The 14,611-nt window shown below is 44.4% G+C and overlaps 1 protein-coding gene across 1 annotated transcript; it reads left to right on the forward strand.

The window, feature by feature from the left end:
• The first annotated feature begins 467 nt into the window (after positions 1-467).
• On the forward strand, positions 468-4,343 carry LOC124125365 (platelet binding protein GspB-like). Its single transcript, XM_046488671.2, has one exon. It carries the CDS (start codon positions 468-470, stop codon positions 4,341-4,343), a length of 3,876 nt encoding a protein of 1,291 aa, XP_046344627.2.
• Positions 4,344-14,611: the final 10,268 nt, after the last annotated feature.

The following is a 14,611-nucleotide window of genomic DNA, read 5'->3' on the forward strand; positions in this document are numbered from 1 at the left end:
CAATGTAGTAATGTTGTGTGGGGCAGGCTTCCATAGCAACAGTCACCATTCAAAAGCGACAGTCACCTTCCAACAGCAACAGTCACCATGCATCAGAAACAGCCACCATGCATCAGCAACAGTCACTCTCCATCAGCAACAGTCACCCTCCAACAGCAACAGTCACCATGCATCAGAAACAGCCACCACGCATCAGCAACAGTCACCGACCAACAGCAACAGTCACCTTGCATCAGAAACAGCCACCAAGCATCAGCAACAGTCAACGTCCAACAGCAACAATCACCGTCCATCAGCAACAGTCACCATTCAACAGCGACAGTCACCTTCAAACAGCAACAGTCACCATGCATCAGAAACAGCCACCATGCATCAGCAACAGTCACCCTCCAACAGCAACAGTCACCATGCATCAGAAACAGCCATCATGCATCAGCAACAGTCACTGACCAACAGCAACAGTCACCATGCATCAGAAACAGCCACCATGCATCAGCAACAGTCACAGTCAAACAGCAACAATCACCGTCCATCAGCAACAGTCACCTTCCAACAGCAACAGTCACCATGCATCAAAAACAGCCACCATGCATCAGCAACAGTCACCCTCCAACAGCAACAGTCACCATGCATCAGAAACAGCCACCATGCATCAGCAACAGTCACCGACCAACAGCAACAGTCACCATGCATCAGAAACAGCCACCATGCATCAGCAACAGTCACCATCCATCAGCAACAGTCACCATCCATCAGCAACAGTCGACTTCCAACAGCAACAGTCACCCTCCAAAAGCAACAGCCACCATGCATCAGCAACAGTCACCGACCTACAGCAACAGTCACCGACCAACAGCAACAATCACCGTCCATCAGCAACAGTCACCTTCCGACGGCAACAGTCACCATGCATCAGAAACAGCCACCATGCCTCAGCAACAATCAACGTCCAACAGCAACAGTCACCGTCCATCAGCAACAGTCACCATCCAACAGCAACAGTCATCATGCATCAGAAACAGCCACCATGCATCAGCAACAGTCACCATGCATCAGCAACAGTCACAATCCAACAGCAACAGTCACAATCCAACAGCAACAGTCACCATCCAACAGCAACAGTCACCGTGCATCAGCAACTGTTACCATGCATCAGCAACAGTCACTGTCCAACAGCAACAGTCACTGTCCAACAGCAACAGTCAACTTCAAACAGCAACAATCAGCGTTCATCAGCAACAGTCACAGTCCAACAGCAACAGTCACCATCCAACAGCAACAGCCATCTTCAAACAGCAACATTCACCTTCAAACAGCAACAGTCACCGTGCATCAGCAACAGTCACCATGCATCAGCAACAGTCACCGTCCAACAGCAACAGTCACCATCCATCAGCAACAGTCACCCTCCAACAGCAACAGCCACCACGCATCAGAAACAGCCACCATGCATCAGAAACAGCCACCATGCATCAGCAACAGTCACCATGCATCAGCAACAGTCACCATGCATCAGCAACAGTCACCATGCAGCAGCAACAGTCACCATGCATCAGCAACAGTCACCTTGCATCAGCAACAGTCTCCTTGCATCAGCAACAGTCACCATCCAACAGCAACAGTCACCTTCAAACAGCAACAATCACCATCCAACAGCAATAGTCATCTTCAAACAGCAACAGTCAGCGTTCATCAGCAACAGTCACAGTCCAACAGCAACAGTCACCATCCAACAGCAACAGTCATCTTCAAACAGCAACATTCACCTTCAAACAGCAACAGTCACCTTGCATCAGCAACAGTCAACGTGCATCAGCAACAGTCACCATGCATCAGCAACAGTCACCCTCCAACAGCAACAGTCACCATCCATCACCAACAGTCACCCTCCAACAGCAACAGCCACCATGCATCAGAAACAGCCACCATGCATCAGCAACAGTCACCGACCAACAGCAACAGTCACCATGCATCAGAAACAGCCACCATGCATCAGCAACAGCCACCATGCATCAGAAACAGCCACCATGTATCAGCAACAGTCACCAACCAACAGCAACAGTCACCATGCATCAGCAACAGTCACCATTCAACAGCGACAGTCACCTTCCAACAGTAACAGTCACCATGCATCAGAAACAGTCACCATGCATCAGCAACAGTCACCATTCAACAGCGACAGTCACCTTCCAACAGCAACAGTCACCATGCATCAGAAACAGCCACCATGCATCAGCAACAGTCACCGACCAACAGTAACAGTCACCATGCATCAGAAACAGTCACCATGCATCAGAAACAGCCACCATGCATCAGCAAGAGGCACCGACCAACAGCAACAGTCACCATGCATCAGAAACAGCCACCATGCATCAGCAACAGTCACCATGGATCAGCAACAGTCACCATGCATCAGCAACAGTCACCATGCATCAGCAACAGTCACCATGCATCAGCAACAGTCACCTTGCATCAGCAACAGTCACCATCCAACAGCAACAGTCATCTTCAAACAGCAACAGTCATCTTCAAACAGCAACAGTCACCGTGCATCAGCAACAGTCACCATGCATCAGCAACAGTCACCGTCCAACAGCAACAGTCACCGTCCAACAGCAACAGTCACCATGCATCAGAAACAGCCACCATGCATCAGCAACAGTCAAAGTCCAACAGCAACAATCACCATGCATCAGCAACAGTCACCGACCAACAGCAACAGTCACCATGCATCAGCAACAGTCACCATGCATCAGCAACAGTCACCTTGCATCAGCAACAGTCACCATCCAACAGCAACAGTCACCTTCAAACAGCAACAATCACCATCCAACAGCACCAGTCATCTTCAAACAGCAACAGTCATCTTCAAACAGCAACAGTCATCTTCAAACAGCAACAGTCACCGTGCATCAGCAACAGTCACCATGCATCAGCAACAGTCACCATGCATCAGCAACAGTCACCGTCCAACAGCAACAGTCACCGTTCATCAGCAACAGTCACAGTCCAACAGCAACAGTCACCATCAAACAGCAACAGTCATCTTCAAACAGCAACATTCACCTTCAAACTGCAACAGTCACCATGCATCAGCAACAGTCACCGTCCAACAGCAACAGTCACCGTCCAACAGCAACAGTCACCGTCCAACAGCAACAGTCACCATCCATCAGCAACAGTTACCTTCCAACAGCAACAGTCACCCTCCAACAGCAACAGCCACCATGCATCAGAAACAGCCACCATGCATCAGCAACAGTCACCGACCAACAGCAACAGTCACCATGCATCAGAAACAGCCACCATGCATCAGCAACAGTCAAGGTCCAACAGCAACAGCCACCATGCATCAGAAACAGCCACCATGCATCAGAAACAGCCACCATGCATCAGCAACAGTCACTGACCAACAGCAACTGTCACCATGCATCAGAAACAGCCACCATGCATCAGCAACAGTCAACGTCCAACAGCAACAATCACCGTCCATCAGCAACAGTCACCATTCAACAGCGACAGTCACCTTCAAACAGCAACAGTCACCATGCATCAGAAACAGCCACCATGCATCAGCAACAGTCACCCTCCAACAGCAACAGTCACCATGCATCAGAAACAGCCACCATGCATCAGCAACAGTCACCGACCAACAGCAACAGTCACCATGCATCAGAAACAGCCACCATGCATCAGAAACAGCCACCATGCATCAGCAACAGTCAACGTCCAACAGCAACAATCACCGTCCATCAGCAACAGTCACCTTCCAACAGCAACAGTCACCGTCCAACAGCAACAGTCACCATGCATCAGAAACAGCCATCATGCATCAGCAACAGTCACCCTCCAACAGCAACAGTCACCATGCATCAGAAACAGCCACCATGCATCAGCAACAGTCACCGACCAACAGCAACAGTCACCATGCATCAGAAACAGCCACCATGCATCAGCAACAGTCACCGACCAACAGCAACAGTCACCGACCAACAGCAACAGTCACCATGCATCAGAAACAGCCACCGTCCATCAGCAACAGTCGACTTCCAACAGCAACAGTCACCCTCCAACAGCAACAGCCACCATGCATCAGCAACAGTCACCGACCAACAGCAACAGCCACCATGCATCAGCAACAGTCACCTGCCAACAGCAACAGTCACCATGCATCAGAAACAGCCACCATGCATCAGCAACAGTCACCATCCAACAGCAACAGTCACCATCCAAAAGCAAGTCACCATCCAACAGCAACTGCCAGCCTTCCAGAGCAACCGAGTCACCATTACCATAGCAAGTTCCAAGAGATACTAATATGTGTCATCAGTTCAGCCATTTGAAAAAATCCCATTCACACATCAGTAGGGCTGAAACGATATCCCGGGACACCGATGCATCGCTATTCACTCCATACGATACGGTGTGCGATTTGTGAGGTGCGGTATCTCGATTTTTCACGATACGTTTTTTCAAAGACGTATATATGTACGTCTTGTTTTTTGTAATAAACTTTTATCACAGATACGTTTTAAATGTGTTTTAACTCTTTCAACGCTGTAGGCCGGTAAACCGGCCAAGAAGCATCGAGTCCCTAGGGTCCGTAGGCCGGTTAACCGGCCAAGCCGTAGTCACGTCAAAATAGTTTTAAGAACCTACCTGTCATACCATTCATTTATTAAATCTATCACATCTCACAATGTCTGAAATACGTATTCTATTTCAATTTATCATTTTTTATCGATAGATTAAAAAGTTATTCACTATTTCCCGCAATGTCATTGAAAATATAATTCTCGGACTCACACTTCGACAATGGGTGCACATCGAACATGTCAAAGAGCAAAACAAAGACGTTTCAAGCAAATCTTTAAATATGTTATACAAAGTGATAAATAAAATCAATAAAAATATATCTAAAAATGGTCAAACTTACAGCTAAGTTATTATTTCCATCTTTTCATGCGATTGCATGTTAAATGTTAGTCAAATGACATCTAGGCTTCCGTCGCCTCGAATTCTCGGCTCGGACACGATGTTCAATGCCAAAATATATGCATGAAAAATCTTTGTCACAGCTTTCAACCTAAAATGATACATCCACGAAGCTCCATATTTTTAAAATAGATCGCGATTTCCTGCTTAAAACGTTCAGAATAACACGATTTAACCAAAATATTTCGTAAATATCTGAAATTCATCATACACGAGGATTTGTAATTTGCCTGCCTCAAGTCACGTGCTCAAATTTGACCAATCATGAACCTTGTAGCAGATTTCGACAAGAAAGCGTCGTTAGAAACAATTTGTTATCCAATGAAATCTGATGTTATAGCAACGAAAAGACTCCAAGCAATGTTACGAGCGTGTAGATGAACAAACAAGCTTTCTTCGACAAACGTGTTATTCATACGAAGCTTTCGAAAACGGGGGTATCTCTTCATGTCACTGAGCGGACAGCCGTTGTTATCTGGAAATGGGTGAAAACAGATACTATTCATAATTCTTTTTAAAATAATTTTTCAATTACGTAAATAATGAAAATAAAAAAGAAATGATAAGTAGATCTTTTGAAATCTTATATTTGCCCCAAATCGTCAAATTTTTGCTTCTTTGGTCCTTAATTTGGACGTTATGAATGTGTTAGCTCACATTTTTATAATTTACAACGAACTTAATTAAGTTGTCAATGCATTATTTAAATAATGTGATAAACATAACTTTCATATTTATAAACACTAGGATTAGACCTTTCAAATGTTGTATAACATGGCTGTTGCTATAATTGTTTTTAATTGTTTTTTGCCTTTATACATGAAAATGGCAAATCATTAGTTACTGGACACTGGTACATTTAGTATTTACTCCTACCATCTAGTCACAACTCACAAATATGTAGGACTGTTACTTTTGTGTTTGCTAGCCATTACATGGAAATGGCAGATGATTAATTAAGTTAAATTACTCATTACAATATATATTTTATGACTCATGAACATTCATTCACTTTCATTATTTTTTTTCATTTTAATAAACTAAGTTATATTCATTTATCTCTTGTCTTCTCTTGTCACAATATGTATCGTAGCGTATCGAGATACATATCGAATCGTGACTTAGGTGTATCATAATGCAGCCCTACACAGTCATTTCTACATTCACACAGTCATTTCTACGTTCACACATCAGTCATTTCTACAGTCATTTCTACGTTCACACATCAGTCATTTCTACGTTCACACATCAGTCATATCTACATTCACACATCAGTCATTTCTACATTCACACATCAGTCATTTCTACATTCACAAAACAGATTCTGTATCAATTGACGATCAGCTTCCAACCTTTCTGTGAACACCACATAAATACACAACGGAAAACCTCTTTTTAGATGTTGGTAAACATAATTTTTTCTTAAACTTCAACTGTATTAGATGGACCAATACAGCATGGTTCTAAGGTGAACTGTATTAGATGGGTCTCACTGACCAATACAGCATGGTTCTAAGGGAAACTGTATAAGATGGGACTCACTGACCAATACAGCATGGTTCTAAGGGAAACTGTATAAGATGGGACTCACTGACCAACACAGCATGGTTCTAAGGGGAACTGTATTAGATGGGTCTCACTGGCCAATACAGCATGGTTCTAAGGGGAACTGTATTAGATGGGTCTCACTGGCCAATACAGCATGGTTCTAAGGGGAACTGTATTAGATGGGTCTCACTGACCAATACAGCATGGTTCTAAGGGGAACTGTATTAGATGGGTCTCACTGGCCAATACAGCATGGTTCTAAGGGGAACTGTATTAGATGGGTCTCACTGGCCAATACAGCATGGTTCTAAGGGAAACTGTATTAGATGGGTCTCACTAGCCAATACAGCATGGTTCTAAGGGGAACTGTATGAGATGGGTCTCACTGGCCAATACAGCATGGTTCTAAGGGAAACTGTATTAGATGGGTCTCACTGGCCAATACAGCATGGTTCTAAGGGAAACTGTACTAGATGGACCAATACAGCATGGTTCAAAGGGAAACTGTATAAGATGGGTCTCACTGGCCAATACAGCATGGTTCTAAGGGAAACAGTATTAGATGGGTCTCACTGGCCAATACAGCATGGTTCTAAGGGGAACTGTATTAGATGGGTCTCACTGGCCAATACAGCATGGTTCTAAGGGGAACTGTATTAGATGGGTCTCACTGGCCAATACAGCATGGTTCTAAGGGGAACTGTATTAGATGGGTCTCACTGACCAATACAGCATGGTTCTAAGGGGAACTGTATTAGATGGACCAATACAGCATGGTTCTAAGGGGAACTGTATTAGATGGGTCTCACTGGCCAACACAGCATGGTTCTAAGGGGAACTGTATTAGATGGGTCTCACTGGCCAATACAGCATGGTTCTAAGGGGAACTGTATTAGATGGGACTCACTGGCCAATACAGCATGGTTCTAAGGGGAACTGTATTAGATGGACCAATACAGCATGGTTCTAAGGGGAACTGTATTAGATGGGTCTCACTGACCAATACAGCATGGTTCTAAGGGGAACTGTATTAGATGGACCAATACAGCATGGTTCTAAGGGGAACTGTATTAGATGGGTCTCACTGGCCAACACAGCATGGTTCTAAGGGGAACTGTATTAGATGGGTCTCACTGGCCAATACAGCATGGTTCTAAGGGGAACTGTATTAGTTGGGTCTCACTGACCAACACAGCATGGTTCTAAGGGGAACTGTATTAGATGGGACTCACTGGCCAATACAGCATGGTTCTAAGGGGAACTGTATTAGATGGGTCTCACTGGCCAACACAGCATGGTTCTAAGGGGAACTGTATTAGATGGGTCTCACTGGCCAATACAGCATGGTTCTAAGGGGAACTGTATTAGTTGGGTCTCACTGACCAACACAGCATGGTTCTAAGGGGAACTGTATTAGATGGGACTCACTGGCCAATACAGCATGGTTCTAAGGGAAACTGTATTAGATGGGTCTCACTGGCCAATACAGCATGGTTCTAAGGGGAACTGTATTAGATGGACCAATACAGCATGGTTCTAAGGGGAACTGTATTAGATGGGTCTCACTGGCCAATACAGCATGGTTCTAAGGGGAACTGTATTAGATGGGTCTCACTGACCAATACAGCATGGTTCTAAGGGGAACTGTATTAGATGGGTCTCACTGGCCAATACAGCATGGTTCTAAGGGGAACTGTATTAGATGGGTCTCACTGACCAACACAGCATGGTTCTAAGGGGAACTGTATTAGATGGGACTCACTGGCCAATACAGCATGGTTCTAAGGGGAACTGTATAAGATGGGTCTCACTGACCAATACAGCATGGTTCTAAGGGGAACTGTATTAGATGGACCAATACAGCATGGTTCTAAGGGGAACTGTATTAGATGGGTCTCACTAGCCAATACAGCATGGTTCTAAGGGGAACTGTATTAGATGGGTCTCACTGGCCAATACAGCATGGTTCTAAGGGAAACTGTATTAGATGGGTCTCACTGGCCAATACAGCATGGTTCTAAGGGAAACTGTATTAGATGGGTCTCACTAGCCAATACAGCATGGTTCTAAGGGGAACTGTATGAGATGGGTCTCACTGGCCAATACAGCATGGTTCTAAGGGAAACTGTATTAGATGGGTCTCACTGGCCAATACAGCATGGTTCTAAGGGAAACTGTACTAGATGGACCAATACAGCATGGTTCAAAGGGAAACTGTATAAGATGGGTCTCACTGGCCAATACAGCATGGTTCTAAGGGAAACAGTATTAGATGGGTCTCACTGGCCAATACAGCATGGTTCTAAGGGGAACTGTATTAGATGGGTCTCACTGGCCAACACAGCATGGTTCTAAGGGGAACTGTATTAGATGGGTCTCACTGGCCAATACAGCATGGTTCTAAGGGGAACTGTATTAGATGGGACTCACTGGCCAATACAGCATGGTTCTAAGGGGAACTGTATTAGATGGACCAATACAGCATGGTTCTAAGGGGAACTGTATTAGATGGGTCTCACTGACCAATACAGCATGGTTCTAAGGGGAACTGTATTAGATGGACCAATACAGCATGGTTCTAAGGGGAACTGTATTAGATGGGTCTCACTGGCCAACACAGCATGGTTCTAAGGGGAACTGTATTAGATGGGTCTCACTGGCCAATACAGCATGGTTCTAAGGGGAACTGTATTAGTTGGGTCTCACTGACCAACACAGCATGGTTCTAAGGGGAACTGTATTAGATGGGACTCACTGGCCAATACAGCATGGTTCTAAGGGGAACTGTATTAGATGGGTCTCACTGGCCAACACAGCATGGTTCTAAGGGGAACTGTATTAGATGGGTCTCACTGGCCAATACAGCATGGTTCTAAGGGGAACTGTATTAGTTGGGTCTCACTGACCAACACAGCATGGTTCTAAGGGGAACTGTATTAGATGGGACTCACTGGCCAATACAGCATGGTTCTAAGGGAAACTGTATTAGATGGGTCTCACTGGCCAATACAGCATGGTTCTAAGGGGAACTGTATTAGATGGACCAATACAGCATGGTTCTAAGGGGAACTGTATTAGATGGGTCTCACTGGCCAATACAGCATGGTTCTAAGGGGAACTGTATTAGATGGGTCTCACTGACCAATACAGCATGGTTCTAAGGGGAACTGTATTAGATGGGTCTCACTGGCCAATACAGCATGGTTCTAAGGGGAACTGTATTAGATGGGTCTCACTGACCAACACAGCATGGTTCTAAGGGGAACTGTATTAGATGGGACTCACTGGCCAATACAGCATGGTTCTAAGGGGAACTGTATAAGATGGGTCTCACTGACCAATACAGCATGGTTCTAAGGGGAACTGTATTAGATGGACCAATACAGCATGGTTCTAAGGGGAACTGTATTAGATGGGTCTCACTAGCCAATACAGCATGGTTCTAAGGGGAACTGTATTAGATGGGTCTCACTGGCCAATACAGCATGGTTCTAAGGGAAACTGTATTAGATGGGTCTCACTGGCCAATACAGCATGGTTCTAAGGGAAACTGTATTAGATGGGTCTCACTGGCCAATACAGCATGGTTCTAAGGGAAACTGTACTAGATGGACCAATACAGCATGGTTCAAAGGGAAACTGTATAAGATGGGTCTCACTGGCCAATACAGCATGGTTCTAAGGGAAACAGTATTAGATGGGTCTCACTGGCCAATACAGCATGGTTCTAAGGGGAACTGTATTAGATGGGTCTCACTGACCAATACAGCATGGTTCTAAGGGGAACTGTATTAGTTGGGTCTCACTGACCAATACAGCATGGTTCTAAGGGGAACTGTATTAGATGGGTCTCACTGACCAATACAGCATGGTTCTAAGGGGAACTGTATTAGATGGGTCTCACTTGCCAATGCAGCATGGTTCTAAGGGGAACTGTATTAGATGGGTCTCACTGGCCAATACAGCATGGTTCTAAGGGGAACTGTATTAGATGGGTCTCACTGACCAATACAGCATGGTTCTAAGGGGAACTGTATTAGTTGGGTCTCACTGACCAATACAGCATGGTTCTAAGGGGAACTGTATTAGATGGGTCTCACTGACCAATACAGCATGGATCTAAGGGGAACTGTATTAGATGGGTCTCACTGACCAATGCAGCATGGTTCTAAGGGGAACTGTATTAGATGGGTCTCACTGGCCAATACAGCATGGTTCTAAGGGGAACTGTATTAGATGGGTCTCACTGACCAATACAGCATGGTTCTAAGGGGAACTGTATTAGATGGGTCTCACTGACCAATACAGCATGGTTCTAAGGGGAACTGTATTAGATGGGTCTCACTGACCAATACAGCATGGTTCTAAGGGGAACTGTATTAGATGGGTCTCACTGACCAATACAGCATGGTTCTAAGGGGAACTGTATTAGATGGGTCTCACTGGCCAATGCAGCATGGTTCTAAGGGGAACTGTATTAGATGGGTCTCACTGGCCAATACAGCATGGTTCTAAGGGGAACTGTATTAGATGGGTCTCACTGACCAATACAGCATGGTTCTAAGGGGAACTGTATTAGATGGGTCTCACTGACCAATACAGCATGGTTCTAAGGGGAACTGTATTAGATGGGACTCACTGACCAATACAGCATGGTTCTAAGGGGAACTGTATTAGTTGGGTCTCACTGACCAATACAGCATGGTTCTAAGGGGAACTGTATTAGATGGGACTCACTGGCCAATACAGCATGGTTCTAAGGGAAACTGTATTAGATGGGTCTCACTAGCCAATACAGCATGGTTCTAAGGGGAACTGTATTAGATGGGACTCACTGACCAATACAGCATGGTTCTAAGGGGAACTGTATTAGATGGGACTCACTGACCAATACAGCATGGTTCTAAGGGAAACTGTATTAGATGGGTCTCACTAGCCAATACAGCATGGTTCTAAGGGGAACTGTATTAGATGGGACTCACTGACCAATACAGCATGGTTCTAAGGGGAACTGTATTAGATCGGTCTCACTGGCCAAAACAGCTTGGTTCTAAGGGAAACTGTATTGCATGGGTCTCACTGACCAATACAGCATGGTTCTAAGGGGAACTGTATTAGATGGGTCTCACTAGCCAATACAGCATGGTTCTAAGGGAAACTGTATTAGATGGGTCTCACTGGCCAATACAGCATTGTTCTAAGGGAAACTGTATTAGATGGGTCTCATTGGCCAATACAGCATGGTTCTAAGGGGAACTGTATTAGATGGGTCTCACTGGCCAACACAGCATGGTTCTAAGGGGAACTGTATTGCATGGGTCTCACTGACCAATACAGCATTGTTCTAAGGGAAACTGTATTAGATGGACCAATACAGCATGGTTCTAAGGGGAACTGTATTAGATGGGTCTCACTGACCAATACAGCATGGTTCTAAGGGAAACTGTATTAGATGGGTCTCACTGACCAATACAGCATGGTTCTAAGGGGAACTGTATTAGATGGGTCTCACTGGCCAATACAGCATGGTTCTAAGGGGAACTGTATTAGATGGGTCTCACTGGCCAATACAGCATGGTTCTAAGGGGAACTGTATTAGATGGGTCTCACTGACCAATACAGCATGGTTCTAAGGGGAACTGTATTAGATGGGTCTCACTGGCCAATACAGCATGGTTCTAAGGGGAACTGTATTAGTTGGGTCTCACTGACCAATACAGCATGGTTCTAAGGGGAACTGTATTAGATGGGTCTCACTGACCAATACAGCATGGTTCTAAGGGGAACTGTATTAGATGGGTCTCACTGACCAATACAGCATGGTTCTAAGGGGAACTGTATTAGTTGGAACAATTAACTGTCCCAGGCTTGTCTGTTGAACCTCAGATGCTGCCTGCACAAAGATTGGCGTGCTTGATGGGGATGTGGAAGGCAAATTTGGTGTTTTGCTGGACGTCAGGGCCAGATGTTTTGCAGCATTTTCAGCCATCCATGGCATTGTGTATGCATTATATACGGTTAAATGAAAGTGTCTTTATGAGCACCTGATAGTGAAACAACCATTGTTTGTTGTTCAGATTTATAAAATACATGCATGTCTATCATACTCTCAACAAACAAGCAAACCTCAAAATTGTGCGCCGTGCACTAACATGCACATGCACATTGTGAATTACGACCTTCAAGTCAAAAAAATGTCTTCATGAAAATGTATTGAAAGATATTTATTTATAAAATATATTTGTTTATATTAAACTATGTTGAGCAAAGTTACCTTTTTCCATTAAAATAAATTGCTCAGTGGGAGTCACAAGGTCTCTCAACAATACTTGTATGTCCATCAGTACTTGTAGGTCCATCAAGTACTCTCAACAGTACTTGTAAGTCCATCAAGGACTCTCAACAGTACTTGTATGTCCATCAAGGACTGAACAATACTTGTAAGTCCATCAAGGACTGTCAACAATACTTGTATGTCCATCAAGGACTCAACAATACTTGTGAGTCCATCAAGGACTCTCAACAATACTTGTATGTCCATCAAGGACTCTCAACAATACTTGTATGTCCATCAAGGACTGAACAATACTTGTAAGTCCATCAAGGACTGTCAACAATACTTGTATGTCCATCAAGGACTCAACAATACTTGTGAGTCCATCAAGGACTCTCAACAATACTTGTATGTCCATCAAGGACTCAACAATACTTGTATGTCCATCAAGGACTCAACAATACTTGTATGTCCATCAAGGACTCAACAATACTTGTATGTCCATCAAGGACTCAACAATACTTGTAAGTCTATCAAGGACTCAACAATACTTGTATGTCCATCATGGACTCAACAATACTTGTAAGTCCATCAAGGACTCAACAATACTTGTAAGTCCATCAATGTGCCAAATTCCACTTAATGCTCATGGTGCTACATTATTATTACCGCGGTCACTGGATCAGTGTGCACTCGATTTTCATTCTCAGCTCCCTGAGGATTATACAACCCAAGCTGCCAGAGGTGCCAGAAGATTAACACTCACAGTACCATCTCATCCTACTGGGTACCCATTCACTACTAGGTGAACAGAGACACATGTAGAACAAAGTTGCTTGTGTACGGAGACACCATGTGTGCCACAGGTGTTTCAGTGGGGGAGGTTTGGTGTGGTGGGCCACAACACTCACAGTACCATCTCATCCTACTGGGTACCCATTCACTAATAGATGAACAGTCACAGTACCATCTCATCCTACTGGGTACCCATTCACTACTAGGTGAACACTCACAGTACCATCTCATCCTACTGGGTACCCATTCACTACTAGGTGAACAGAGACATATGTAGAACAAAGTTGCTTGCGTACGGAGACACCATGTGTGCCACAGGTGTTTCAGTGGGGGAAGTTTGGTGTGGTGGGCCACAACAAGTTGATGGACTCTTGTTTACTCACAGGGAATACCAGCTGGTATATCCTATCCCATGTCGGAGCAGTCTCCACAGATAACATTATCTGTACATAAACATGGAACTGATATGCTCATCTATGCATTGATCTGTACCCTAACCAACACCCTGGAAACCTTCTCCCACAACAGGAGCTTATATCCCCATCGGAATAGAGCACTGTTAGAATAAAGACTCCTGCTTCAAGCAGATGTTTCCAGCAGATTGTTGTGTTGACCAGATTTAACTGTGATCACAGAACAGCTTCTTCACTGTACCTCAATTGGTTGGCCACAGATTGAAAGAAGTGTTTCTATACAGGAACATTTCAGCTACAGTTGGCAAGCCCTAACCACACATTGATGTGCTGGCTTCAGCAAACACAATCCTAACTTTCCCAAAAACCTGCACTTGTCTTTCTTTATCTCAAATAACGGCTTCAGCGAAAAAGGATTATAAAGAAAGAAAGTTTCAAAACTCTAAACCATTAAAGATATATTTTTAATCATCTGTCAGTCAGAGAAACCATTTTAACCTCGTTAATTTGGCACAAATGAAATGCTGACATTTTTTCCCCCTTGATGTTGCATTTTTGACAATGTTCCCAAACCCGAATGACTTTT

This window comes from Haliotis rufescens, unplaced genomic scaffold (assembly GCF_023055435.1).
Source record: "Haliotis rufescens isolate VD_foot unplaced genomic scaffold, xgHalRufe1.0.p SCAF_6, whole genome shotgun sequence".
Lineage (NCBI taxonomy): Eukaryota > Metazoa > Mollusca > Gastropoda > Lepetellida > Haliotidae > Haliotis > Haliotis rufescens.